Source organism: Hemicordylus capensis, chromosome 6 (genome assembly GCF_027244095.1).
Source record: "Hemicordylus capensis ecotype Gifberg chromosome 6, rHemCap1.1.pri, whole genome shotgun sequence".
NCBI lineage: Eukaryota > Metazoa > Chordata > Lepidosauria > Squamata > Cordylidae > Hemicordylus > Hemicordylus capensis.
Genome location: NC_069662.1, coordinates 65,295,033 through 65,322,244, shown reverse-complemented (window position 1 = coordinate 65,322,244; position 27,212 = coordinate 65,295,033). Strand labels below are relative to the sequence as shown.

At 46.5% G+C, this 27,212-nt stretch overlaps 2 protein-coding genes and 1 long non-coding RNA gene across 5 annotated transcripts in view; 1 reads left to right on the top strand and 2 right to left on the bottom strand.

The window, feature by feature from the left end:
* Window positions 1-3,297: 3,297 nt before the first annotated feature.
* LOC128328936 (uncharacterized) lies at window positions 3,298-18,388 on the top strand. Of its 2 annotated transcripts, XR_008309459.1 has the most exons (5): window positions 3,298-3,373; window positions 9,546-9,629; window positions 12,757-13,083; window positions 14,258-14,403; window positions 18,318-18,388. It is a non-coding gene; the product is annotated as an uncharacterized LOC128328936 (long non-coding RNA). The 2 variants fall into 2 exon arrangements; XR_008309458.1 differs by lacking the exon at window positions 18,318-18,388 and having other exon boundaries at window positions 14,258-17,147.
* A 3,358-nt stretch (window positions 18,389-21,746) lies between these two features.
* LOC128331608 (uncharacterized) lies at window positions 21,747-26,886 on the bottom strand. The gene is made up of 2 exons (XM_053265214.1): window positions 26,212-26,886; window positions 21,747-22,770 (listed from the first exon to the last, which is right to left on the bottom strand). Exons 1-2 carry the CDS (start codon window positions 26,756-26,758, stop codon window positions 22,166-22,168), a joined length of 1,152 nt encoding a protein of 383 aa, XP_053121189.1. The 5' UTR covers window positions 26,759-26,886; the 3' UTR covers window positions 21,747-22,165.
* Window positions 21,747-27,212, bottom strand: part of LOC128331607 (uncharacterized) — a 55,651-nt gene continuing 50,185 nt past the window's right edge. For both annotated transcript variants that reach the window (XM_053265213.1, XM_053265212.1), the window contains exon 2: window positions 21,747-26,345. In XM_053265213.1, the coding sequence (XP_053121188.1) occupies window positions 23,695-25,419 (1,725 nt within the window). In that variant the 5' untranslated portion in view covers window positions 25,420-26,345 and the 3' untranslated portion in view covers window positions 21,747-23,694. The remainder of the gene's footprint in view (window positions 26,346-27,212) is intronic.

Sequence of the window (27,212 nt, the reverse complement as noted above, 5' to 3'; positions counted from 1 at the left end):
GCTACCCAAAATGGCTTTTAGAAGCACAAAAAACCCTCTAAATATGCAGATCAAAGCACTCCTCTGTCCTCCTCCAAACACCTCTCACAACCCATGAGCATGTGCAGCAAGAGCACAACCATGAAAGGGCAGAACTGCGCTGCTGAAAAACGCTGATATGTGAAGCTGTGTACTGCAGATAATGAGGTCAGGTATATATTGCCTGACCACAGATACACAAAACTGCAATTGCTGAAAGAGTGGATAGTGAGGGCCACCTGTACTCAGTACTGAAGTGTTTTGTTGAGGGCTTCTACATTTAGAAAACACTGCACACTGTCTAGAAAGATAAATTCATTTCTAGATCATTTCTGAACCTATGTGATATTATCTGTCATTTTGTACTCTCTCTCTCTCTCTCTCTCTCTCTCTCCCATTACCCAGGATTTCTCTCATATCTGTAGAACATAATAATGGTACACAACAGGATATCAAGAGGCACTCTCTAGGTAATCAAAGAGTTATTTCAGGTTTCCATAATGCAAGTCATCATAATACTTTTAAATCTAAATGTGCATCTATCTGCATACATAATTCTGTCCTACGCAGCAAAGGTAAATAAAGTATTAATACCATCTTAAATATGTGCAGTAGCTATCTATATAACCCTCTACTGCCTTTGAATAAAAAACAAGTTAAAGGCCTGTGAAATTTTATGGGCCTGTAACTAATTTTTTAGTTTAAAATAGATGTGAGTTATAACAATCTTTTTAGTTTTGTTTCCACTTTGAGGAAGGGCAGGGAGAAGCCCCTTAAAAAAAACCCAAAAAAGCAGCTATCAAAAAGCACCTCAAATTTTTGATGTGTTTTTGACTACCTCTTTACGTTCCATCTATCTTCCATGGAAGGTCTGAGTGAGCACTGCAAGGAAGTGTGCAACAGCCCCCAAAGGCTGCTTGTTAAGGTTTCAAAGGAAAGAAAGGCAAATAAAGCAGGCCTGGTATCAGGGCTTGGTATCATCTCATTGGTATAAGGCAGATGCCTTATAAGGACCCACTGCTGATCGTTGACACCATTTTTGTATTGGGTTTTGTGATTATTTAACAAAGCACCAAGGAAACTACCACTCCTGTTACAGAGTGTGGAATTTAGTTGTTGCAGCTATTTAAGAAACACTCATGGAGATCACTGTAGGGATGTGCACAAAACTGCTTTGCCTGGTTTGGTTCAAGTCTGAACCAGACTTGAACAGGACTGGGTATGTTCAGTTTTGTGCCACCAAATAAACCCCCCAGGCACAGCTTGAATTTGAGCCAGTTCGGGGGTTTGAGGTTGTGTGTCTCCACAGTCTCCCTCTCCCCCTCACCGATCTCCCCCTAGTCCTCTAAGGGCTGTTTCAGCCCATTTTGGGGCCGTTCCAGCCCTTTCCCCAATCGTGGTAGTCATTTTGGAGGTTGCTGCACATATGGCCTGGACTATGATCCAGCCATGCAAATGGCCAGGGTGCAGGCACGGTGGCCTCCAAAATGAAAGGTCTGGAAGAGCCTGGAAATGGGCCAAAGTGGCCCTTAGAGGACTAGGGGAAGGCCAGCAGGGGGAGAGGGAGACTGCGGAGACCACCACCCCCAGGCCATGCCAACACCCCCGAGGCCACCAGATCCGCTAGTGAGTGATTCTAAAAAAAAGAAAAAAATTATGTTAGAACCCCCAAGCTGGCCCTGAGCCAGCCCGGGGGTGGGGGTGGGGGGCACGGCATTTAGCTCAAAGTTGAGCTGAACCAGGCCCAATCCAGCCCATGGGCAAGTCTTCATGCCGGACCAGTTCAATGGTGAATTGGTTCAACCTAATCCTATCTAAAGGATTAGACAGGAAAGACCAAATCCTGTCTAAAGGTTACATAGTGAATAGGTAAGGAGAGAGAGAGAGATGTGTTTCCATCTTGTCTCTAGGAGGAAAGGAAGAGGCCTGACTCGCTAGAAGAAGTACCTGAGGAGTCAAAGCAGGGGTCATAGAGTAGAAACAAGCATGAACAGGTTAGGAGACCCACGCTAACTACCACTACTCCCAATCATGATCATTAGGATAGTTGGTGCAAAAGATAGTGTGTCAGAGAACCCCCTCCCTTTCTCTTTCTCTTCCTGTTTAGCCCTCCCCTTGCCAAAGCCCTCCCTGTGCTGTGGACTCACTGTCACTCTCTCCTTTTACTTTTGCTGCCTCCTGTTATAGGACAGGGTGATCCTGACTGGCCTCAGAGTCCTCAGGGAAGTGGAGAGAACTCCTACAGCAAGGGCCTGTTGCTTTCACAAGCTGTTTTAGAAAGTGTTGCCCCTGGCCTCATTCCAAATCCCAGGGCTCTTGCTAGCTCAAACCCTCATTGTATACTGGCCCCTCATCACTGGCCAATGATCCTCTAAATACTTTCTGACAACCAGGGCAACTCTCACAGGATCTCGACCAACTCTGAGACTTTGGGCTGAGATCTCATGAGAGCACCCTAAGCTCTCACATGATCATGCCACCCTCAGGTGAGATTTCACCTTCTTGCTGCTCGGGGCAATCTGGGGCATCGGTCATGAGGGTAGCGCTGATGCCCCCCTCCGGGAGATCCTCCAGCACTGATAAGGTGCTTATGGGTTGGGGCTTACTTAGAGCTATGCTCTGATTTGTTCTTCCCTCTGCCCCTGAGGTCAACATAGGAATAACATGGGAACATAGGAAGCTGCCATATACTGAGTCAGACCATAGGTCCATCTAGCTCAGTTTTGTCTACACAGGTCCATCTAGCTCAGTATTGTCTACACAGACTGGCAGTGGCTTCTCCAAGGTTGAAGGCAGGAATCTCTCTCAGCCTTAACTTGGAGATGCCAGGGAGGGAATTTGGAATCTAGATGCTCTTCCCAGAGTGGCTGCATCCCCTGAAAGGAATATCTTACAGTGCTCACACTTCTATTCTCCCTTAGGGATGTGCAAACCAGTTCAAATTCAACCCAGTTCAGTTCGAACTCAGACCAAATAGGGCATTGCATTAGCAATGCCAGTCTGAGTTTGAACCAATCAAGCCAGATTTGGTTCGAGCCTGTTTGAGCTGGTTTGAAGGTTCTAGAGGCCATTTTAGATGTTGTCCTCCATTTTGTGTGACTTGTGTTGCTTGATTTCATTGGCTGAGTTCTTGCTTCCCTGATTGACCAGGTGAGTCTGGCTCTCTGGGAGGCTCTGCACTGTTCCTGACCTTGAGAACTGGCACTTTATTGGCCAGGGGGAAGGGCAAAGGTGGGGGCTCCCAAACGAGGGAGTTTCAATTCCTATTTAAAGCCAAGCCTCTGGCCTAGCAAAACCACTCTGGCTGCAGTGTTCCCTGGCTTCCTTCTAGCCTGCTGCAGCTGCTGCTGGTGTGGTGAGAGACTGCTTGGCAGACTGCTGTGTTTTTGTTCCCAATCCTCCCTTCTGCCTGTTTTTCTGCCCCCCACGTTCTCTCCCCTGCTTAAACCTCCCCCCCTCCACCCAGTGTGACTGTGTGTGTGTGTTCTGCTGCTTTAATTTTTTTTCCCTGAGTGAGTGAGTGTCTGTCTCTCTCTCCTCCCTCTCTTCTGGGCCAGGGGCCCCCAGGCACTTTGGCTTGAGGCCTTTCTCCAGCCCATTTCAGTATTGTCTCACAGACTGGCAGCAGCTTCTCCAAGGTTGCAGGCAGGAATCTCCCTCAGCCTTGTCTTGGAGATGCCAGGGAGGGAACTTGGAACCTAGATGTTCTTCCCAAATCATTTTGCTCCTATTTGTGTGCCTTCTCAAAAAAAAGGGGGGGGGCTATTCATGGAGGGGAGGGTTTTGCAAGGAATGGTTTTCCCCCACCTCAGTCAGCTGTAGATGATGCCAGGCTTTTCCTGTGACCTGTTACAACCTTTCACCCTGACTCTGTCCTCTAGTCTGACACCTCTCTGGAGGCTGTCCCCCTGACCAAACAGGTCCTGCTCTGGCTTGTGCAATGGGCAATAAGGTGTATTATAGTTGTCCAGCTGGCCTGCCTGCACCATGTACCAACTGTAGCAGTGGCAATGATGGTGGTAAAACTGGGAAGCAGAGCAGGAGTTCAGATGGGGCCAACACAGGGTGAGGGCAGCGCGAGTGGCCAGACTCTGTTAAACAGCCCAGCAAGTCATTCAGTCCCTGCTGACATCAGCTAGGAGGTGCGGCTGACAGGGACCGTTGCCAGGCAGGGAGCAGGGATGGGATTGTTGAGAGGCAATTGAGAAAAAGGAGGAGAAAGTGTGGTAATTGAAGGGGTAATAAAACTCATGGGAGAAGATCCAAGAAGGGAGGGGTTCAGGGGTTCAGACTGTGAAGCTGCCTTTTAAAATGGCTCAGCCAATGGCGAGGGGGTGGTGAGAGAGAAAGGGCTGTAGTTTCCTGGTGTGGAGCCAGCCCAACCCCATGACATGGCTGCCTAGGAGGAGGACCTGGATGATGATAACCTCCTCCCCTCTCTCTGAGGCCTTGCCCAGGCACTTTTGACTGACCCCACCCACCTCCCGAGGATGCCAAGGATACGCCTGGACTGACAACTGTCTTATATCATAAAACCAGCAAGCTGTAAATGTCAGTACAACGCTTACCAAAAAATGCACAGAGCCTATTTGCATAATGTCTCTCTGATCAATCACTGGGTTGACGAGCTGAAAGACAATTATTTCCTCCCAGAATATGAATAGAATGTCTGTTCATCTGCCACTTGTGGTAGCTCTTGTACTGGCATAAGCAGAGTTTCAACTTAATGTCACCCATGCGAGCACTTTGGGACTGAGGTGCTAATTAGCAATCAAGCTGATTGCCTCCTTCACCTTGAGAAAAATATGATTCCTCTATCTGGAATATAAATAGATATTGCTGGACTTTAATCTGAGTGCTGTCAGTAGCTCAGCATAGGGCTGCATATGTTTTGCATGCAGGAGGTTTCCTGCTCAAAGCCCAGCATCACCAGTTCAAAGCATCTCAACTCATGGGGTTGGAAAGGTCTCTAGCATCACCAGTTCAAAGAATCTTAGAAGGGAGGGCTGGGAAAAATATCTGCCTGAGATCTTGGAGAGCTTCTGCCAGCTAGAACAGATAGTACTGGTCTTGACTGGTCAGTACAAGGTATTTTCTTATAAGTCCATAAAGACTCCAAAAAGCAAAGCACTGCACAACAACGGTAACCAACATCTCGCTCTCCTAGTCTATTTTTCTTCCCCACTCTCTTTTCCTGAGTTAACAGATCTTGTTCATCTTGTTTCCTCATCTAATTCACGCAATGACAGCCTCTGTCTGCTGAAGGGGCTCTTTCCTCCCTCACGACCCCTCTCTTTGCAGAACCCTGCCATCTACCTATCTATCTATCTATCTATAAAATTTCCTCTCCTCTACAATCAAGAACATCTCCTGACCAGTAACAGTTGCATTCCAACTGTCCTTAGCCATCACAGGCTCCTCCTCCCTATCTGCATATGGAATCCCCACTGCCCAATCGCCATGGTGCTTCTGCTCTTACAGGCTCCTCCTCCCTATCTGCATATGGAATATCTACTGCCCAATCACCATGGTGCTTCTGCTCATGAACTCCCACAGGAGCTGCCACACACGGGATTAGCCACAGATACGCCTTAGAGAATTATAGATAGATAGTGTTAAGGACCAGGCCTGATTTATATACTAAATATGCTCATTAGCTAGTATACAAAATTAGGTCTGGCTCATAGTGTCACCAAGTGACCAAGTTCTTTTATATGATGACCATGTAGGATCTGGGCGCAAGGAAGAAAGGAGATCAAACCAATCCTCAAAGATTCAATGGGCTTTATTGAGTATAAAAGAGTAACAATATAATCTAGCAGAAAGCAGAACACTCTATCAATATATTACTAACAGCATCTAAACAGAATATCCTAGCCAGCACCAATATTCAGCGTGTTCCTAACTACCATATGTGTGTGCATTAAATCTTCCTAAAGCCTAATACAATTCAGATACAGATGGAAAAGGGAAAAAGGGAGAGCTGAGGGCTGGCATGGTTTGGGGAGATTAGTAGAGGAAAGGGGGGGGGGAGGAGAAGGAGGCAGAAGAAGGGGAAGGGATGAGGGGATTCCAGGCTTGTAGGAGCAGCATATTTACCAGGATCAGAGAGACTTGAGAGCAGTGAATCTCTTCAGCTTGAAGGAGCGAGGCACTTGGCGGGAGACAGGAGCGTTTGCAGTTGCTCAGATCACGGCTGAGAGACAGAGCACCATGGCTGGGGAGTCTTGACTTCTCACTGCGCAGTAGAAGTCACAGACAGTTCCTGTCCATGGACAGAGTTCCTGCTTTGCCCCGCGGTTTAGCAGCAAACTCTGGGATCCTTGTTGAGCAGCTCTAGGCAAAAGATTGCCCGTAGGCACAAGACTGCGTGTAAGAGACAGTTCCTGTCCATGGACAGAGTTCCTGCCTCTAGCCCCGCGGCTTAGCAGCAAACTCTGGCATTGCTGTGAGCAAATCTTGCTGTAGGCACAAGATTGCTAATCTGCCATGTCCAGAGACTCCTTCTTATAGTGGTTCCATCCTTTGATGTCCACTTGAGTCTTCTGGATCACAAAAGGCATTTATTCCTGCTATCCTCTGAATATTGTCTTTTAATTACCAAAATTAGCTCAGGATATTTGGTCAGTTCAGAGAGATCTCAATCTCATCTTCTGTTAGCTGCTATCTTGAGGAGGGGACATAGTCCAAAGCAAATCTGCATCCCAGATGTGCTAGCCTGGTCCCAAAAGGTGTTAAGAGTCAGGAGTTAGTGTGAGACAGCAATTACATTATTTCTTGTGTACCTCTATCTAGTGTGTATTTATAACAAAAGAATATTCAGAGTAACATCAAAAAGGGGCACATGTGAGTTAATCAACACATTTGGACATGGCAGGAGCATCCTGTTAGTGAGGTAAGGGGATTACTGGACAGCAGGTTAATTTCAGCAGTGTGAGACTGGTAATTAAGCCTGACCCATTGTCTCAGTGAGTTTCCACAGACGCTGATAACCAATGCTAGATTACCCCTGCCTCTACAAACCATTTACCAGGCATTACCCAGCCAGATCTAATTGAACTCTTAATATAAAATGAAATCAAACACAGGCCTATATTCTATATACGTTTTAGTATTTTGGGGTGCTCATAACAATAGATAGATCGATAGATAGATAATCACAAACCCTAACAACTATCTAGACTGAAACAGAACTAAAACTATAGGCATAGAAGAGGGGTTATAGCCAGCCAGGCAGACGTGGTTATCAGGTTTCAGTTGTGGTCCATGGCATGGCAAAGGAGAGTAGCATCCAGGTGATTGGATCTGAACATCGGGCTGTTGCAGCAGATTGTGGCACAATAGAGGAGTGATGAGTTGTGCAGACTTCGGCACTGGGTTGCAGTAGCATACTTAAAAATGGCAGAGTACAGCATCCTTGAGCACCAGACTTCAACAGCAGACTTTGAAACAGCATAGAGGGAACTCTTCTAAAACCACACCTTCCATGGTGTCAGACAAGTGTCTGCAGGTCATGGTGAATGGTACCTCCCTTGTTTGATGAGAGAAGATCCTTTAGAAGGAAGGTGTACAATTGATCTTTTGCCAGATGAACCACTATGGGAAAGGTGATGAAGCCAATAGAGTGCTACTTCCTCTTGCTTTGCTTCACACTCTTCCATATCCATGAATTGCTCCAGAAACCCCCTTTTGGTATTCATTGTAAATGTGAAGAGATTTACAGATACTGCCTAAGTAAACACTGGGGCTATTCTCATGACCATCAATTTGAAGTTAGGAGGCAGTAAAGCAGCTATTCAGGCTCATGTGGAGCCATGGGAATCCTGCTAACCCACTCTTCCCAGATTTCCATAACCCAGATCCTCTATTCTGCTCCAAAGTGAGGTAGGAGGACAACAGATCCCTCTTGATCCAATGGTTGTCTGGGTGCATGCTGCATTTTAGGCTGTTCCTGGGACCCAGCAGCCATTAAAACAATAAAGAACTGCAGCTAAAGGGGTTTCCATCTGTGAATGTGCCGCTTTGCAAAGCACACTTTATGGTCCTTTCCCTTCAGTAGGGACGGACCCACCTTTCAGCCCCTTCTCAGTCAATCAGAGGACAGCTAAGGATGTCAATCAATCAATCACTTTTATTATGGTCACTGACTAGTAGCAATATATACAGAACAAGTGAATATATATAAGCATGAAAATACATAAAATAACGATAGATAGATAGATAGATAGATAGATAGATAGATAGATAGATAGATAGATAGTAGGCCTGTACACAAATGGGAAAGTCAGGATCGAGTCCAACCAGATCTCTTCCAACCCCACAAATGTTGTTTCAGGTTCCTTTGAACCCTTTTGAAAGTTGGAGTCAGAGTTGGAGTCATGGTTGGGGTCAGGATCGGAATCAGGACTGGAGTTGGACAAAGCTGGAAAAAGGTTTTAAAGTAACCATGGATACTCACTGTCATCCTGGAAGAAACGTTATCTCACAACAGAGAGTTGCAGAGGAAGTGAGATAATACCAGAGAAATAAAGGGATAAAGGGGAAATGATCTAACACTAGAGAATCGCAAGAGAAACACAGAAATCAGCTAATTAAAAATTAGTTAAAACTGTAGTAATATAATAGTTATGGAATATATATATATATATACACACACACACACAAACAATATAATCAGCTAATGATGTAATGAGGGTTTCCAGTGTACTTGTGGCACAATGCATTATGGGACACCTTTTTCACTCCTCGGCAGACCCAGCTCTTTATGGATGCCTCAAATGCAATGGTGCAGGGTTTACAGAGCCAAACAGAGGCTCTGCTTGAATATTTGCAATATGGAAGGAGATCTCCCTACTCTAAAATTCCCATATGGTTGTGTGAACGGGTCTATTATGTGAGTGTGTAAAATTCTCACCATTAAACCGTGAGTGTGTGGTGCTTGCACACAGTGGAATAGGGAGGGCATTAGGCAGCCCATGTTTTCACAGGCAGCCCCCCGCTCTGGTAGCGGTGGCATTCTCCCTGCAGGGAGGCTGCCCTGCCCCTGCCACTCAGGTGGCCTCTGCATATGCACAGAGGCCAGCTGAGTGGTTGGCATGGCAGCCAAATACCATGCTGATCACTCAATTGGCTGCCGCACATGTGCAGAGGCCCACTGAGTGGCCGGGGTAGGGCAGTCTCCCCATGGGCTGCTGGATAAGGAGCATGCCACCATGGGGGTGGGTGCTACTGCTGCTGTTGTGCTGAAGTGAGGAGAAGGCGAGAGAGAGACAGCCACAGAAATTAGGAAGGTGGCCCAAGATGCAGGGTTCTTGGGACCCATGCACCCTATTACGGTTCAGCCTATGTGTAAGCATAAAAGCAGTAATCTATTCATATACTTCATACCTATGCATGTTTTCTTTCAGACAGTATATAAATATCACACACACACACACACACACACACACACACACACACACACAGAGTGACCAGTTTGTGAAAAATATAGATAGAATTTCTTATAGCCATCTCAATTTGTATTCTAGGGTGACTGCTGAATATGCAGATGACATCCAATTCTATCGTTCATTTCTATCCAATTCCAGGAAGGCAGTTGTGCTCCTGAAACAGTTAGTGAACAAGCAGTGCATACTATAAGCATAATTAGTCTGTTAATGGAACTATAGACTGATGAGAGTAGTTTTGTTAAAAATAACTTTCCTATCCCAAAAGAGACATGTGTAACATGATTTTCCCCCTCTGAACATAATCTGAGGCTCTGTGTAACCCCAGATTCTAAATTCTAATTTCTTAAGTTTTCAACTCATTTGTCCTGTAGCTCAGAAGGACAAACTTGAAACTGGTGCTAACTAGTGCAGAATTGAAATGAAGGGGGAGCAGTTTTTGAAAGTATTCATCAGAATTCATCAAAATTTAAGAGCCATAATCTTAGGATGGTTTTTCCCCCCCCAATCATTGTGAAGGGGTTGAAATTTTTTCATTTTAGAGTGATCACTGATTGGCTAGGCTCACTCACATGACCAGAACAGGAAGTATTGGCCTCCATCTATCTCTTTTGGCCTCTAGGAAGTATTGGCCTCTGGGCTGCACAACAACATCCTTAAGCTGGCAAGGACCATAGAAACTGTGGGCAGCTTTTTATGACCTTTATTGATCTGTGCAGCTTCTGATTCATAAACAGAGACTGCTTGTGGGGGAAATGGTCAAATATAGGAAAACCTCAGTATTCATGGGGGTTCCGTTCTCTGCAATTACAACAGATAAGGAAACTGTGAATCTTGATCATGGGGTTAAGTTCCCAGAGGTTTTAAAAAGTGCCGGAAGTGGCAAGAGGTGAGAGTATGCCCTCTCACTTGCTGTTGCTCCCCTGAAACTGGTATTTAGAAGTATTTTGCCTCTGAGGTTGGAGGCAGGATCATGACCTTGTGACTGGGTTGCTGATGTCTCCCATTAAGTTTTCTCCTCTGGACTAGAGGTGTGCACAAAACTGGCTGGCCCAGTTCGATCCAGTTCTGCCCTCCCATCGACCCCCCCCCATTTGGTTCAGTTCGGAGGGTGGGGTTCATGCACATTTTTTGAAAATTTCTTTTATTACTTACCCCTCCGGGGGGCTTCTCAGAGGCCACAGGGGGGTTGGGTCCGTGGAGGTTCCCCCTCCCCAACCAGCCTTTCTTATGTCATAAAGCGGCATTCTTCAGCCTGTTCTGGGCCTTCCCCCCTCGCAGTGGCCATTTTGGAAGCTGCTGTACATGGGGAATGGGCAGCCTCCTGAAGGGGGTAAGTACTAATTCCCCCCCAAATGCTCGTGAATCCCCCCAAAGGGGGTGGTTCAGGGGTGGTTCGGCTTTACCCTGAACTGTCAAAACGAATTGGTTCTATGTCAAGCAAGCTTGACATAGAACCGGTTTGCACATCCCTTCTCTGGACCCCATTGCCGACCTGGGTGGTTCCATGGTCCAGGATCATGAAGCCAATAGCCTCCCTTAGTAACATCAGCATATTACTAAAGCTGACTTACACACCCTAAACCTAAAATCATGTTTGCCATGCTCAATATGATATATTGGGCTGGTTGGATCACTCAAAGATGATTTTTTTTTAAAAAAAAATGACAACTGGAGCAGCAACATAGTGATGCCCCACCAACTGAACTGCTCCATTTACAAGGAACTGAAGGGGTCATTTTGGTGATATTTTTGTGGGAGGTGAAAACCAGCTGAACCCGCATACAGTGATGGAACTCTTTCCCAGTGGTTGTCAGCTGTCATTCTGCCCAGAAGTCTTTTCAGAACCAAGTTGTGTCAGAAATTTCAAGTCAAATCTGGCGAGTCCTTTCAGACAAATATCCAAGGAATCTCAAAAGAAGTGCATGGAGTTTTGAGGAGATTAGCAACATTTCTTCATGGTGAAATTTGTCACCAAAATTCACCTGAAGTGTAATTTGAAGTGAAGTTTGGTGTCCCTTTTCAAGAAAAACTTGTGAGAAATTCCAAGAGGACCCCAAATAATTTCAATAAGATTAACAGAAATTTTGAGGGAGGTTATCATTCCAACATTACCCTATCTGTTCGTTGACATGGGGGTGCACCTGTCTTGAAGTCAGAGGAAGCCTTCACAGGAGTTCTTGCCTGATGTCAGATGCATATTGTGTGTGTGTGTGTGTGTGTGTGCGCGTGTGCGCGCACACACACACACGTGCATATTCTTCATACCTCTGATAAACTGACATGTCCAATTCAATTCTTCTCATGACTGACAAAAACTTTCAGCTAAAAAACTGTTTATTTACCCATTTGATGACTCCTCAAGGATGGCTTGTCAGGCTCTATGATCTCCAATAAATGAATGTAATTGCTTTTTCTCTGGGAAAGGTGAGCTTTTAACACTGGTGATGGCTGTTGTTTCTTTTTACTGAGAACGCCTTTGTAGTCCTCTAGGCTTGAATGACAATTCCAATATTAAACTATAAAAAACTGAATTAGAAAAGGGAAAAAATAATTGTACCTTATCTCAACAACCCCTCTTTCTCTCCCCGGCCATCTCCCCCGCTCCCACATCTTGGTTGCTCAGCCCAGCAACCAAAGGATCTGCAGTGCCTCTTTTCACCAGATGGTGAACAATCAATTACAATAATTCTCTTCCTATTTTAGAGTGAGTTTAATTTGAAGGAGAGTTTTAATCACAGTGGAGAAGCATTAATTGATAATGAGGTCTATAAATTACTTATAAAAGAAGGTAATTACATTTTGTAATAAATGCATTGATATCTAATATTCTAACATCTCTCTTCTTTGACTGTTAAAATTAATGAGAATAAACATGTTACTGTAAAATAATGGGCGTTTATTAGGAAACAAATAGATTATATGGAGGGGTGGTCTGTGTTAACAGGGGCTTAAGAATATAAAGAAATGAATTTAAAATAAAAAATAGAAACCTATCACTAAAAATTGATTATATTATGACCTCTGAGGTCATCTCTGCCCACCATTTTGTGTAAGGGAGACAATTTCTGGCTTATTTCTGTTACAAAAATAGGAAAAAATGTGGTGATGATGATGATGATGATTTAAAAAAAAAAAAAACCCATACCCCACAAATTGCAGCATTTAGGGGGCATTGCTTGCCAGCTGGGGACAAAGTGAGCATGGTAGGGCACTTCCCCCTGTGATTTTAGGGCAATTTATTTTAGGCCTGGGTAATGTGCTCCATTTTCATGCCTTGGTTTAACAACAGCTTTGCACATGAGGTGGAACACTACCTAAGAGATAAGAACCTGGCCTTCAAAGCACTGCTACTCTTGGATAATGCCCCAGAGCATCCTCCGGACCTGCTGCTTGCCTACCCTTACGTGGAAGTGGTTTTCATGCCTCCAAACACCACATCCCTCATCCAGCCGATGGACCAAGGCATCATCCAGGCTTTCAAGAGTTATTACACCAGGTGGACCTTCAAGCACATAGCTGACCTGATGGATGGAGACTCCAACACGACTCTGAAGGAAGCCTGCAAAGCTACAACATCACTCATGCCTTGAACATCATCAAGGAGGCAATGGATGAGGTCAGGAGCAGCACCATGCATACCTGCTGGAGGAGGGTGTGGAAAGAGGCTGTGAGGGACAACACTGGTTTGCCAGCTGTGGAGGAAGAGGTTGGGGGGATTGTGGCATGTGCCATGCAACTTGGTGGTAAGGGGTTTGAGAACATTGAGCTGGCTGAAGTTGCTTAGCTCCTGGAGTCACACTCTGAGGAGATCAAAGAGCAAGACCCCAAGGCCTTGATCAAATCCTCCAGTGCTCAGGAGGATCTGGCCTGCTGCCATGGTCTCCCCTCAGCAGTAATAGAGAGTCGCTATAGAAAGATTCTGTATGCAGAGCAATTATGCCCCTGTGGCTCAGAACAAATTGAAACCACTGAGCATGCTCTTCTATACTGCCTGTTCTACAGAGACATTTGTGCCGCTCTTATTTCCCCACTGTTGAACAAGCTTCCATGTCATACAATTCACTACTATACTCAACTGCTGCTGACTCTAACCCCACCCACCACAAAGATCGTTGCCAAGTTCTGTGTGGCTGCGATTGGCATCTGGCAAAGGATGATAGCTAATGGGCTCCTCTAATCTGATTCTTGATAACACTCGCCTTCATACTCTTCGTATTATACTAATTGCGCTATGGCAGTGCATAATATTTTATTAGATTAATGTAGTGTAACTTTACCATTTTATTTTTTAGTAATACTCCAATTTATGGTAACCATTTTAGTTTTAACTATTCTTAATTTTAATTCTAGCCTTCTACCACATATGCAATCATTTTCAGCTATATTGCTATTTTAAATTCCTATTTTTATCTTTCCTGTGCATTTTGTTATGGAAATAGTATTCTTAGCGGATTTAGTTTCTTAGTATAGTAGCTTGTTTCTTTTAAAATTGTAATTATTCTTAATTCTAGCCTTTTCACAATATCTATCATCGTATTTGCAATCACCTCTATCAACATGTAACTATTCTCTAGTATTAATGTGTATATATACTGTATACTATATACTCTCTCTCTCTCTCTCTCTCTCTCTCTATATATATATATATATATACACACACACACACACACACACACACACACACACACATACACTATATATACTAGTATACTATTCTCTAGTATTAATTACACTTAATGTGTAATTTTATGCTGGTCTCTGACCGTAATAAAGGTTACTTGACTTGACAGGAGGAAGCGGAGGAAGAGGAGGAAGACAGCAGGGCCACAGGAAAGGTGACACTGGAGAAGATCAACCAGTTCCTGAAGCATGCCTCAGAGCTGGCAGATAAGGCAGTGGAAACCGACCCCTTCATGCAACACAGCCTGGCATTCAGGTGGGGAATGAATGATGTGATTCAGTCCTACACAGAGGTCCAAAAAGTCCTCCAGAAGAAGATGGCTCAGCTGACCCTCTTGAGCTTCTTCAAGAGAGCACAGCCTGGCAGTTCAGAGCAGCCTGGCAATTTGGGGAGCACCTGTGAAGTGCCTTCAACAGAGGGTGCATCATCGGAGGAGGATGGTGCTCGTACCCCCTCTTCCCCTTAAAAATCCCCCTTGTCACCCCTCCCCTCTCCACCCAACCCACCCCTCCCACAGCTCCCTTCCCCCTGATTACAACCCATAACATCCCTCCTACCCTTCCCTCTCAGCATCTTAACCATCTGCATGGCTCTCAGGTAGGAAAAGCTCCTAACGAAGATTTTTTTTGTTCTGCTGACTCCTGGTGATTTTAAAGTGCACTTGAAAGGTTTTTTGTTTGTTTGTTTTGGTGGGGGGTGGTTTCAGGGATATTCAAAGGGTTCAATCTGCTCATCCCACTTGGTGACTCTTGGCAGCCCTTGCTGATCCGTGGTGACCCTTGCTGACTCCTGGTGACTTTAAAGTCCACCTGAGAGATTTCACAACTTTTCAAGGAGCTCAGTGTGATCATTCCTGATGAGTTTGGGTGATTTTAGGGGTTTTAAAAAGCATTTCCCCTTGATCTTTATGTGATTTTGTGGTTGTGGTTCCCCTAAGCCCCCTTTCCCCATTGACTTTAATGCCTTGCTAGCCATGAATTTGCCAACTATGAGGTTTTTGCAGGATGGAACCCTTGCGGTTGGTGAGGGATGACTGTACTCAGTATTCATGGAGGCAGTTCTCATGATCAGTGGGAGCCACCTGGGGAGGGTAAGCAAGGAGAGTGGGTTTAGCCTGCTCTCCTCGCACACGAGCAGGCGGTCTGCTCCGGGCGGCCGAAGTGGCCAGTCACACAATTACCGGCTCTGTTATGGAGCCGGCGGGGGCTGGGGGGATTGGGGGCTGCATGGCCCCCGGAAGCTCCAGCATGCCCTGCACGAGCGCACAGGGCATGCTGGAGAGACCCCTGAGCCGGGAGGCTGCCTTTAAGCCTCCCGGTCGGGGTCTACTCGTGAGTAGCCATGGTGCAGAGTCACGCCACGGCAACACACGATTTAAAAAAAATGGGTTTGTGGAGTGCTCGCTCAGCAAACCTGCTTTTAGGGCAGGGGTAGTTTAGCGGGTTAACCGCTTGGGGGCCACTGGGCTCACCTGTGAGCCCGGTGGTTCTCACAGTCAGGCGAAATCGGGCTAGGGTCACCTAGCCCAATTTCTCCTGATCACTGAAAAAGCCTCATGGTTTCCTTATCTGCTGTAATGGCTCTAATACTGAGGTTATCTTGTATTTGACCATTTTCCCTACAAGTACTCTCTTTTTATGAATCAAAAGCTGCACAGATCAATAAAGGCTATAAAAAGCTACCCTCTTTTAGATGTGCATTTAAGTATCAGATAATGCAAGACAAAGCAGTTATCTACAGTTGACTGCTCCTTTCTAAAACCCACCTGCTCTTCAACAGAAGATATAATTTACATCTGCCCACTTGCAAGTTTATGAAGGAGGAACCTAGCATAGATTTTTTTCCAGCAATACCAATGAAATTAATAGTCCTACAATTCATTGGGTCTTGTCTATTCTGCTTCTTATACCGTATAACAGAACTATAATACTGAGTTTACAACCTTTTGGAATGCAACCTGTATTACAGTATCTATATTGTACGTGTAAACAATTCTGCCAATAGTGGGGCCCACCAGCCTGAATTACTTTTGAAGATTTCAGGAGGGAGGAAATCCTCCCCTGAGGCCTTGTTGTTTTTCAAAAATTGTAGCAGAGATTTAATCTCTTGGACAGAAACTGGAAGCTACAGGGGAATAGGCTCTTTTCTTTAGAAACACAAGTGTAATCAAGCACACTACTAGAAAAAACTGAATGCTATGTGAATGGGTAGATAAAGCTTGAATCCTTGCACCCTAACATCTGCAAACCACACTTGTACATCAGTGTGAACAAGTTTAAACCGGATCCATTAATCCTTTCATTCTGAGAGTACAAATAAATAATGTCTGACAAGGGCTCTTCATTGATACCACACTGAGCAACAATTTCTAATAAAGAGGGGCCTACTCTAGTGTTAAAGTCACCAAATGCTGCTATTAGAATCTTTGGGGATTTTAAGTACTGTATAACTCCTCCAAAACGTGTTCCAAAATCAGCCACATAGTAGTGGGGTAGTACCTAGTGTTGGAAGTTAAAGGACTTTGCGCTGTCTCTTTGCCTCAGACAGTGGAGGACAGACTAGTAAGTCAGAGGGCTAGAGAGTCAAGACATTGGTCATCACTTCTCCACTGCTCTGATGCTATCCCTTTGAAATGTAGATTGCTACTCTTAGGGATCAACTTCCTTCCTCTCTCCTCTCTTCCCTACCTGCCCTTCTACCTTGCAACATGGCAAGCCTCTCTCCCTGCACCATATGTGCAGAGAGGATGCAGAATCCATCTGCATCCAGCTAGATAGATAGATTAGAGATCCTAACTCCTCACTTTCCTGTCTAGAATGGAGTTCCTTAATAAATGCCTTTTATATTGATTTGAAACTATGAATTGGCTCCAAGTTACTTTACTCTCAGCACACACGCATGCCTAACTAAATTTCCGCTGTGTTGTGCCTCTGTGCACTCTGCTATAATGAGAAAGGGATTCTCTCACCACAGAGAATTTCCAACACCTAGAAGATGATGGGGGAATATAAAAGTTGAAAAAGGTAATCATTAAACGTTGTTCATCAAATGTTACTGCCAAAGATTTTGAGATTATAGATATAATGGCACCAATTCACATGGCCAGCCAAGCTCTTCTTTAGCCAAAATAGCGAAACCACCTACAGTATAGACCTACCTTTCTCCTTTACTCTCCAAGCTGGCTTAGTCCAGTTCCTAAACCCTGGCAAACTCACATCAATATTTTCCATAAGCCAAGTTTCTTGTAAAGGTATTGCTGCATAATTAGACAAGTACTCAATCAAATCGTTATCATGGACTTTGACCCTCCACCCTACTATATGTCATGAGGGAATACCTAAAGGCCCTCTAACAGCTTCCCCAGATGCTGTATTTAATCTGAGTAGATCTCTGTTTGTTTTTGCACTCTGAATCGTCAGCTGCAAGAGAGCCTACTAGATGCAAACTCTTGGGCCCATGTTGTCAATTTGAACAAAATGTTTCCCCCCCTGTTTCTGTTCTACCTGGTTGTCCCCTAGCTCCAGAAATGAAAGCGGGGGGAGGGGGAGGGAGAGGACTCCCAAAGGTGCTTGTAGATTTCAATGAATTTATTTAAAATATCTTTTTACTGATGCACTTCATTTGAATAAGTTCAGTATTGCCTAATGTGTTTTGAGTTGAAATGCTCTTCCTCAGAGGCATCACCCTTGGTGATGCAGGGTGATATTTCCAGAGAAACAAACACAACCTGTTGAGATCAACTTTATTTACTTAATGTATGGTCCACATCTCTTCATTATTTTCTCCCTTTGCTTTTTAGAAGGAAGTTTTTCAATAAGAGGTTTCTGTGCTAGTTAATGCATTCTCTTAAAAACCACAGTTTAATTATTTATATCAGATGGTTGGTTACACTGATACTTTACATGATTAACTTTTGCTGTATCCTTAGCTTTACATAGTTTTTACAATTTAGAATTGTTTTTATACCTTTTATATTATGACATAAGAGTATGAGTTTTTAAGGCCCAATAACATTGATTATTTATTTAATGTTGGCTTATATAATATATTGTGTTATGGTTGGTTTTATCCTTACACTATCATGTTCATATTTTGATACTTTTAACTTTTATAACCATCATACTACATATGTATAAACTCTTTGTAATATTCTGTATATTGCCTTTTAGAATTGCCTCTGAGGAAGAGCATTTCAGCTCAAAACATGTTAGGCAATGCTGAACTTATTCACATGAAATGCATCAGTAAAAAGATATATTAAATAAATCCTTTGAAATCTACCAGCACCTTTGGGAGTCCTCCACTTATTTCCAATTGCAGTGGCTACATCATTTTTCTCCCCCTTCCCTCTTTGTTCTCTGTCCCCTAGCTCCCCCAAACCCATGGCCCCATCCCTCAGGATCCCTGACTTATTAACACTGAGACTCTTTGAATTAGTTAAATTTAAATAACCTCCCTCTGTCTGCATTCTTGTTTCTGGTGGCTGAGTTAATCTCAACCTCAGGTAGCTGGGTAAATTGGACCATCAATACTAACTGAAGAGACAGTAACACAATTATTATTCTGCTCAATCTCTTTTCCTAGTGGGCTACTGGTATGCTCCTGACCAGTGTCCCCATCTAACCAACCTTCTTTGTGTTTCTCCTCCATCCTCTGTCAACTTTTATCCCTGACTATAATTTCATTCTCCCTCCTTTGCAGTTACCCTTTGTCCAATGCCTTAACCTGTTCTTCTTAGATCCTGAACATATATTTTCCACTCTTCCTGTAATATCATTTTGTGCTTGTATAGGCAATGCATAGAAAGATCCAAAAGAGACCTTTCTTCAGGCTGTATCTCTCCAGTTCTTCCCCTTGTGAAGAACTGCAGAAAACATTTATTATGTGGATTACCCAGATTCCATTCTTCTTTGCTGGGGAGTGGAGGCGAAGCACAAACCAGCGGTGGTTCCTGCGGAAGTGCCGGCTTGTGTTCACACCACAAGTGTGAACACCTGTGGCTACACCCATAGGTGGGTTTGAGATGACTCCTAAGTTTAGTACTTACTGCAAAGAAAATTATTTGGTAGCAATGCTAAATCCAAGGTTGTGGATAAGGGCAATAAAGGGGCCTTACATAAATGGTGCTTGGACAATACATATATAGAACAGGTAAAATCCTACTGTTATCTCGGAGTGGATTTTTGTGCCTCGGGTTCCTAGTCCCCAGAGTTAGAGAAGTGTGTTTTGAGATTAGCTGCTTGCTGCCAATCACTAAACAAATTTTTAAGTGGTAGTTATCCAGGCACAGTAAGATCAATTTTAATGGGTTTTTTTAAAAAAGCAAAGTCCATTCCAGTGTTGATCTGTGGGGCAGAAATATGGGCTTTTGCCAAAGTTTTGCCAGTTGAAAGAATTCAGACATGTTTAATCGTATGACCTTGGGTGTATCAAAATCTACACTGGCCCATTTAGTTAAAGTTGGGGATTGAGGCTATTTCAAGTTTAATATATATCAGAATGTTTAGCTATTAGACCAGGGTAACTCAAGTGGGTCAAGACAAGGTCAAGAGAGACAAGAAGAGATCATGTTGGCTCTAGATAATTCATGGTTTCAAAAACTTATGAAAGTAATATTACACCACAGTTTTACATTCCAGGTATTTAGCATCCTTGGAAATGCCTCAAGAGAGGGTTTTAAACAAAGACTCTTAAATATGAGTTCTTACATGGATATAGCTGCCCTTACAGCTTCAAGAATTGTCTGCTGGTTGGCAGGTGCAAAACCCCAGTTTGAAATGGAAAACAATTCAGTATGAAAATGGAACACTAGAAGGTTTTAACTCATCTTTGTTTTGAACAAATCGACTCAATGGTCAAGCTTGGTCCATTTTGAGATATACCATCCAAAGAAAGATTCTGTATTTGTGGAGCACCTGACTTGGAAGAGGTGGTCCATTATATCCTTGAACGTCAACTGTATACTAGTGTTTGTGAGCAATACCTGGGCCAATACACATGCATGCGGCAAAGCTGAATTTCAAGCCAGCCCTGCATTGCAATGGCTAAGCTTACCCCACCAATGGATTTCAAATATCTCCCCAGCATTGCAGTGGCTAACCTCACCACCACCCCATTCAATGCAATGCAATGTCCAAATTCTCTCTCCTGGAGTGTAATGAATAATTCTCCCATCCCCCCAGAAAAGGCAGATCCTCTCTATCTCCCTCATCCTTAAACCAACTATGAGACAGACATGCCAGATAAGTGTGGGATTATTCCAACTCCCAACCAAGAGAGATGGGCCCAATGCAGAAAACTGGCCCTCTGTTGCTCTTCCCTGATTGCACACACACATCAAGAGGCAGGTGCAGTTGCAGCGGCCAGCAGGAAAGCCAGCTGCATCCTTGAAACCATTGTGCAAGGTGAAAACCGAACCGGGGAGGGGAGATGTGCCAGGCAAGAGTGGCTGTAGTGGGCAACAGCTGGGGAGGCGCTGGTAAGGAGTGGTGGCAGCTGGTGGGAAACCTGGCTGCATCTTTGACAAGACCACTATTCTCGTTGTAGGCAATGCTGTGGGCACTGCAGCTTCAAAAACCCTACTGAACAGACTCTTTCAGCTGGCAAGATGCATTTTGAAGCCTCTTAAAATACAACTTTGGGAATATATTCTGAAATTTCCATTGATTAGGTGATTAGGTCCCAGAGGGATATAGAAAAGGCACTTTTCTGGCATGTAGTCTAAAGGCTGAAACTATGCAAACAGACTAAAAAATCATTTAAATACCACTTCCTCAGTCCAAAAAAATGTCACCAATCCTTTAAAGCCTTGTTCAAAAGTGAAAAACTTTAAACTGCTCTGTCTAAACTATTTTTCAATGGATCTTCACCAAATTTGCAGGGGAGGTGAATGTGTGCTAATGGCCGGGCAGATCAGAGAAATTGTTTTGTGTTTATAAGCAATAGAATGTTCAGAGATTATAATGGTGGGGCTTTGAAAACACACTCCATCTTAACTATACTGGCATACGTTGGAACAAAAATCCCTCCACCCAGTTTCCTCAAACTGGGGTAATCTATGTTGGCTGTTCTTAATTAGGCTTGTTCACATGACCATATGGGGGTGGGCTGGAGAGCATGAGAGCTCCTACCCTATTTTCTCCACACAATCAGAAGCTCTGTTTAGCTTTGCAAACTCAAGAACACATGATCAAGGCAGCTGCTGCATCTATTGCTCAAATTAGGAGCTTTAAGCCCTGCCGCACCATGGAACATTCTAAAGGCATGTCTTCCTTTTTTTATTTTTGCATTTTAAAATTTAATTGATTTTTACAATACCTTAACAATCAAGTTACACTTAATTAAGTAAATATTGACTTCCCACTTACCAGTCTACGCAGTTCTTGTTAACTATACATATAAGCCATTGCTATAATACAAAATTATAATAATACAAAATTACATTGCTATAATAATACAAAACATATATACTCAATCATACAATTCTATTTTACCCTACCCAACCTGCTGTAATTACTAAATTTCAAAGCCTGCTGAAAGGGGTCCATGTTAGAAAAATAGTTCTTTGCCCGACACCCAAGAAGACACGAGACACAAGGTTTTGGTATAAAATTGGGCCACAATTTATTTAACTTTAACAAGAACTTGAAGAGCAGGGATGGCTTCCCTCTTGGCAGTGCGTAACTATAGGCATGCGCCCCCAGGGCATGCCTAACCTATGGTATAGGGCGATACACCTTGGCTCCAGGCAACCCTAAATGTTCCCAAATCCAGGGCTGCCTATCCTAGCCAGCCTAGTGCCGGGCCCTTGGCTAGCATCACCCCAAGGTAGCCGTACAGCGATTCCTAAGGGCTTAGCCTGCCAGGGTAGGTTAACAAGGGCAGATCTCCCTGAGCCGTGCAGTCTCTAGGGAGATGCCCTTCTCAACCCATAGCCAAACGCTTACCCGAAGGTGTTCACCAGCCTAAAATCATTTTCCAACCACACTGCACCTGCCACAGCACGGGTTAGCCTAGCTTAACCCGAGCCACCCCACCAAGAGCGCAGATAAACAGCCAATCCCTGCTCTAGCTCACGTAAAAACGAACTGGTGCCACTGGGCGAAAGGTGGACACCGTCCCCCCTAAACAAACTGGGCTCAGAAAAAAGAATACTGGGATGGTCTATAGGTCCCCCTCCGATGGCCGCTACGAAACGTGCCATCTGTGCGTTAACCTTCCTCCTAGCCCTTTCCACCCTGTAAGTGTCCCTCGCGCCTCTCCAAACTCTGCGTTGGAGCATGACCGACCATAGAATGAGAATCCCCGGGCACCATTCCAGGACTAGTAAAATGTCCTTGCGCAAGCTATGGAAAATGGACAACCCTGACCTGGACCCCAAATCGTTCTCCCCCAGGTGAAGAACCAAAATGTCAGGCGGCGGATTCACCGCCAGAAATTCCTGCAGCATGGGTAAAAACTGGGCGATGACCATGCCCCTGCGACCAATCCAGGAGATGTCTGCCCATTGACCCAGTCCCAGCTGTGTTCCAGGCTGCGCCACTCGAGCCGCCTTATGCGCCCAGAAAACAATGAAGTGGCCCAAAATGAGTACACGAGCCCTCGCCGCCCGTCGCTCAGGGCCTGTAAAGAGAAAAAACTGTCAGTGCCGTCACCAATGCTCTATTGCACGTATCTTTTGTATGTGGCAGACCGCCAACGCCCAATGCACTGAATGGTCTCACCCGAAAGACCCAACCGGGAGGCAGCCGAAGCAGCTGCAATGCGAAATGAGTGTAGAGACAGCTGCGCAGTATCTGCCCCGGCCGCACTCAGTGCGCGCCGTGCCACCGTCCAGAACTGGTACTGGGAAAGGGGGCGCCCGTCTTCGTGTACGAATAGGCATCCGGGAGTGGATCCCCGCCGGGTCATGTAACTACCCAAAGCACGTACCGGGCAGAGGAGCGCATTGTCGGCTCTGTGTAATGACACCCACTGTCCCCTGCCCCGTTGGTCGGTCTTGGAAAACCTAAGACACAGCTGTGCCATATCCGGCCCCAAGCTGACATCCCCATACTGTACCACCTTGAGTACGGGGCTGCGATGACCCCTGGGGAGCAATTCACCGGCTCTAAAGGCACCAAAGAACAGAACAAGAGTGACTGCGTGAAAAAGAGAGGCCTCATATGGAGACCGGCAGATCGCTGAGAACTGCCTGACTGCGCCCTGTATGGCAGCGGGAAGAAGGGGCCGCCGACTGTCAAGTGGGACCGGGTGTTCCCGTGTCCAACCTTCCAGCATCCTCCTTACCCTGAAATCCCCGGTTGTATCGGACATTCCCTGCACCTTAGCGTGGAAAGCCAGAACTGCTAAATAACCCGCCATGGCCCCAGGAGACAAACCCTTACCCTTAAGGTGGACCAAAAACTGCATCAGCTGCTCCGCAGGGGGGGGGCCAGTCCTGGCCCAATCCTACCTGAGTCCTAAAATCCTGAAAGGCCCTGCACTGCCTAGAGTAAGCTGCCCGTGTGCTGGGGGCCAAGGAGGCCCAGACCGCCCTCTGGGCTTCTAGGCGCCAAGGCTCCAAAGCCACGCCGGCATCTGATCGGGCAAGCTCTCCAGCTCTGGCGCCAGCTGGCGAAAGCGCTGAACCTGAAAACGAGACAGCGCGTCCGCCAGGCCGTTCTGCACGCCAGGCACATGGCAAGCCAGAAAAAGGATGTTATTAGACAGGCAGGCCAAGACAAATGCTCTGACTAGGGACATCACCCTGGGGGACCTGGAAGTCTGCCTATTGATCACCTGTACAGTGGCTTGGTTGTCACACCAAAAGCGCACCGTATGGTTCCTAAAGAGATCTGCCCATAGGTGTATAGCCACGACTATGGGGAAAAATTCCAGGAATGTCAAGTCCCTGGTGGCCCCACTAGCTACCCAAGCGGCCGGCCACCGCTCGGCGCACCAGCGGCCACGGAAATAAACGCCAAAGCCTGAACCTCCAGCAGCGTCGGACTGAACTTGTAGATCTGCTTCCAAGAGGAGTGAATCGTGCCAGAAAGAAACCCCATTGTATGATTCCAAAAAGGATGCCCACAGACGGAGGTCAGCCCGCATGGGGGCAGTGACCCGTATCCTATGATGACCGCACCTGACCCCTTTAACGGCATCGCATAGGCGGCGCAGGAAAGGCCGGCCGGGCACCACCACCCGGCATGCAAAATTTAAATGCCCAATAATCTGTTGAAGCTGCTTAAGGGTAACCTTGCGTGCCTGGATGCAAAATGCCAACAAGGCCCGCAAAGTGTCCAACTTAGTCTGGGGGAGTCTGGAACAGCCCACAATGGTATCAAGTTCAATGCCCAAAAAGGTGAGAATAGCTGAAGGACCCTTGGTCTTCTCCTGAGCCAATGGGACACCTAGGTTTGCGCAAAGGTGCTGAAAAACCTCTAACAGATGCCTGCATTGGTTGGTTCTAGGCCGGCCAACCATGAGAAAATCGTCTAAATAATGAGACGTGGTAACAAGACCCGCCTCCCGCCAAAGGGCCCATTCAAGAAAGGAGCTAAAAGCCTCAAAGGCTGCACAAGAAATCGAGCAGCCCATGGGCAAAGCCCGATCAATATAATACTGCCCCTGAAAGGCGAAACCTAAGAGATTAAAATCCCCAGGATGAACCAGGAGGAGGCGGAAAGCAGACTCAATGTCGCATTTTGCAAGGAGGGCACCCTTCCCACAAGAACGAACTACTCTGATAGCCTGGTCAAAGGACGTGTACTTCACAGAGCACAGGCTGCCTGGGATCCCATCATTAACAGAGGAACCATGTGGGAAGGAGAGGTGGTGAATAAGGCGGTATTCGCCTGGTGCCTTCTTGGGCACCACCCCCAATGGCGAAATGCGCAGATCTGGTAGGGGCAAGTCCCGGAAAGGGCCTAGAACCCGCCCCAAAGCTACCTCCTTGTTAATCTTGCAGAGCACCACCGCTTCCATCCCCTCCACGGACTTAAGGTTAGGGGACATACTGTGAACTCTCGAACCAATGTAGGGAATGCGAAAACCAAAAGTAAACCCCTGGCTCAAAAACTGTGCTTGCTCTCTAAGCGGGTAGTCCCGCAGGAGCCGTTCTAAGACCGGAAGCTTCACCGGGCTAGGGCCCTTTTCCAGGGGTGGCACCTTGTACAGTGCCTCCACCCCTTCTGCTACTGCTTTGCTGCTCCCTCGGACCCGCCCAGGGGCCCCTGACTCTCTGACAATGAATGCTGGCGTGTTTTCCACCGCAGAAACCGCACTCATGCTTAAACCTACAAGGGGACCTGTTGCAGCTGCCACTAGTATTGAAAGTCCAGCACGGCAGGGTACTTTGAACACCCTGCGCAGCTGCAGGCCCTGAGGACTGCACTGCGGGAGTTCTAGAAATCAGATGACCACTGTCAGCCCGTTCGCCCAGAATGGGCCTCGAGGGGGTCATAATTAGGAGCCAGAGTTCCTGGTGCTGCCTGTCCCACAGAATAGCCGGGTTAAGGGAGGCCCGCAAACGAAAAGAGCGATCATAGCGCTCCCAGGCGTTGCCCATAAAATCCATGTACCCCCTATGGATGATGTCCATGTACTTAACCATGGCAGGTCCTCTGGATGTGTGCACCTGAAGCACGACCCCCATATAGACCGTGTAACCCGACAACCAGTTAGCCCAATTATGTTCCACAGGCTTGCGTTTGGACTTCCCTTCTTCCTTCTTGTGCTCTCCCTCCTTTTGGGCAGGCTCAGGCTCTCGAAAGAGCAGGTGAAAGATATCTACAAATTCTCCTCGCCAAATGCGCTCTTTAACCGCGGGCAACAGGTGATCACCCAGCGGCAGAGAGGTGTCGCATGGCGGGTAAGGAATCTGTGTCCCCGAAGCATCTAACACAGCACCCGAGGCAGCGGGCGACATGGTACCCACAGCAGGTGCTGCTCCCTGCCAAACCTGTGTGCATGCCCCGTAAGGAGGTGGGGAGGCAACGGCAGCTGGGTGCCACCCATACATGTGAAATGGCTGAGCCCAAGGGGAAAACCCCCAGGGCCAGGTGTGGTGCGAGGACTCACCAGGGCCAAGCGGAGCCGAAGGACGTGTGTCTCTGCTGCACGTTTCAGAGGTGGCCTGGGCGCCATCCCCATCCGAGGTCAGGTCCACTGCTGGCGCTGTAGGGCGTGGTTCACGTGATTCCAAAGCGTCAAGTCTGGATGAAAGGGACTGTATGAGTTTAGCACGTTTTGCCCCCCTAGTAATGCTTCGGGAACTAGCTGGAATACCAGAGGGACCGCCCTTTTCTGCCGCTGCTGCCCCACCCTGCTTTTCCTTTTCGAGTGCTTCCAAGCATGCTATAAGTCCCCGCACGGTACCCATGTCGCAATCCTCATCAGAAGAATCAGAAACCGGCGCAGGGCGTGGGGGAGGACGAACCCGCTTCCCACCAGACTTAGCTTTGGCCTTCTTTTGACCCATGGCACAGGCAATTGAAGTGAGCGAACAACAAAGCTCCAAACAAAGTCTGGAACCAGAGATGCTCCCAAACCAACCCACTGAACCCAGAAAGGGGGAAACCGGCCAATGCAAACCCAGGCTGCTGCTAAACTGACCGGAAACTGGCATAGGCCACCTAGCAGGCCGTTCAACAACCCACCGCGGTGCCCAGGACTAGCCCAACCCCTGTGAAAGCGGCCCTCCACGGGCCGAGAAACACCGAGGGGGGGAGCGCCGCCGCAATCTCGCTCCAGCGGGGGGGGAGCTGAAAGTGTCCCTCCCAAAGCCGCAAAGTGTCGCCGGGGGGGGGGCGCCAAAGGCCCGCTCACGTAGTGGGGGGGGGAGAGAAGCCCAGGCCTCTGCTGCCGCCCAGGGCCCGCTGCCCAGAAAGAGCACCGCCGGGGCCCAGTACACAAAGAGGGCAACCCGCCCCCAGAAACACTCCAAACCTCGGGGGAGGCCTTAAAAAGCCACCCCCCGTTGCCGCTGCCACCGCTCCGAGTGGCGAAAACCCGCTCCCGATCTCGCGCCGGGCCGACTAAGCAGGAGCCTTAAAAGGCGTCCTGCTCCGATGCCTGTCGAG

Bases quoted from the DNA above. Each gene is read 5' to 3' on its own strand.
- LOC128331608 (XM_053265214.1), bottom strand. From the start codon at position 26,758: ATGCCAGTTTCCGGTCAGTTTAGCAGCAGCCTGGGTTTGCATTGGCCG. The intron at 22,771-26,211 runs GTGAGTCCTCGC...TTCTCTTTACAG, and splicing joins TTCGGCTCCGCTTGGCCCTG to GCCCTGAGCGACGGGCGGCG.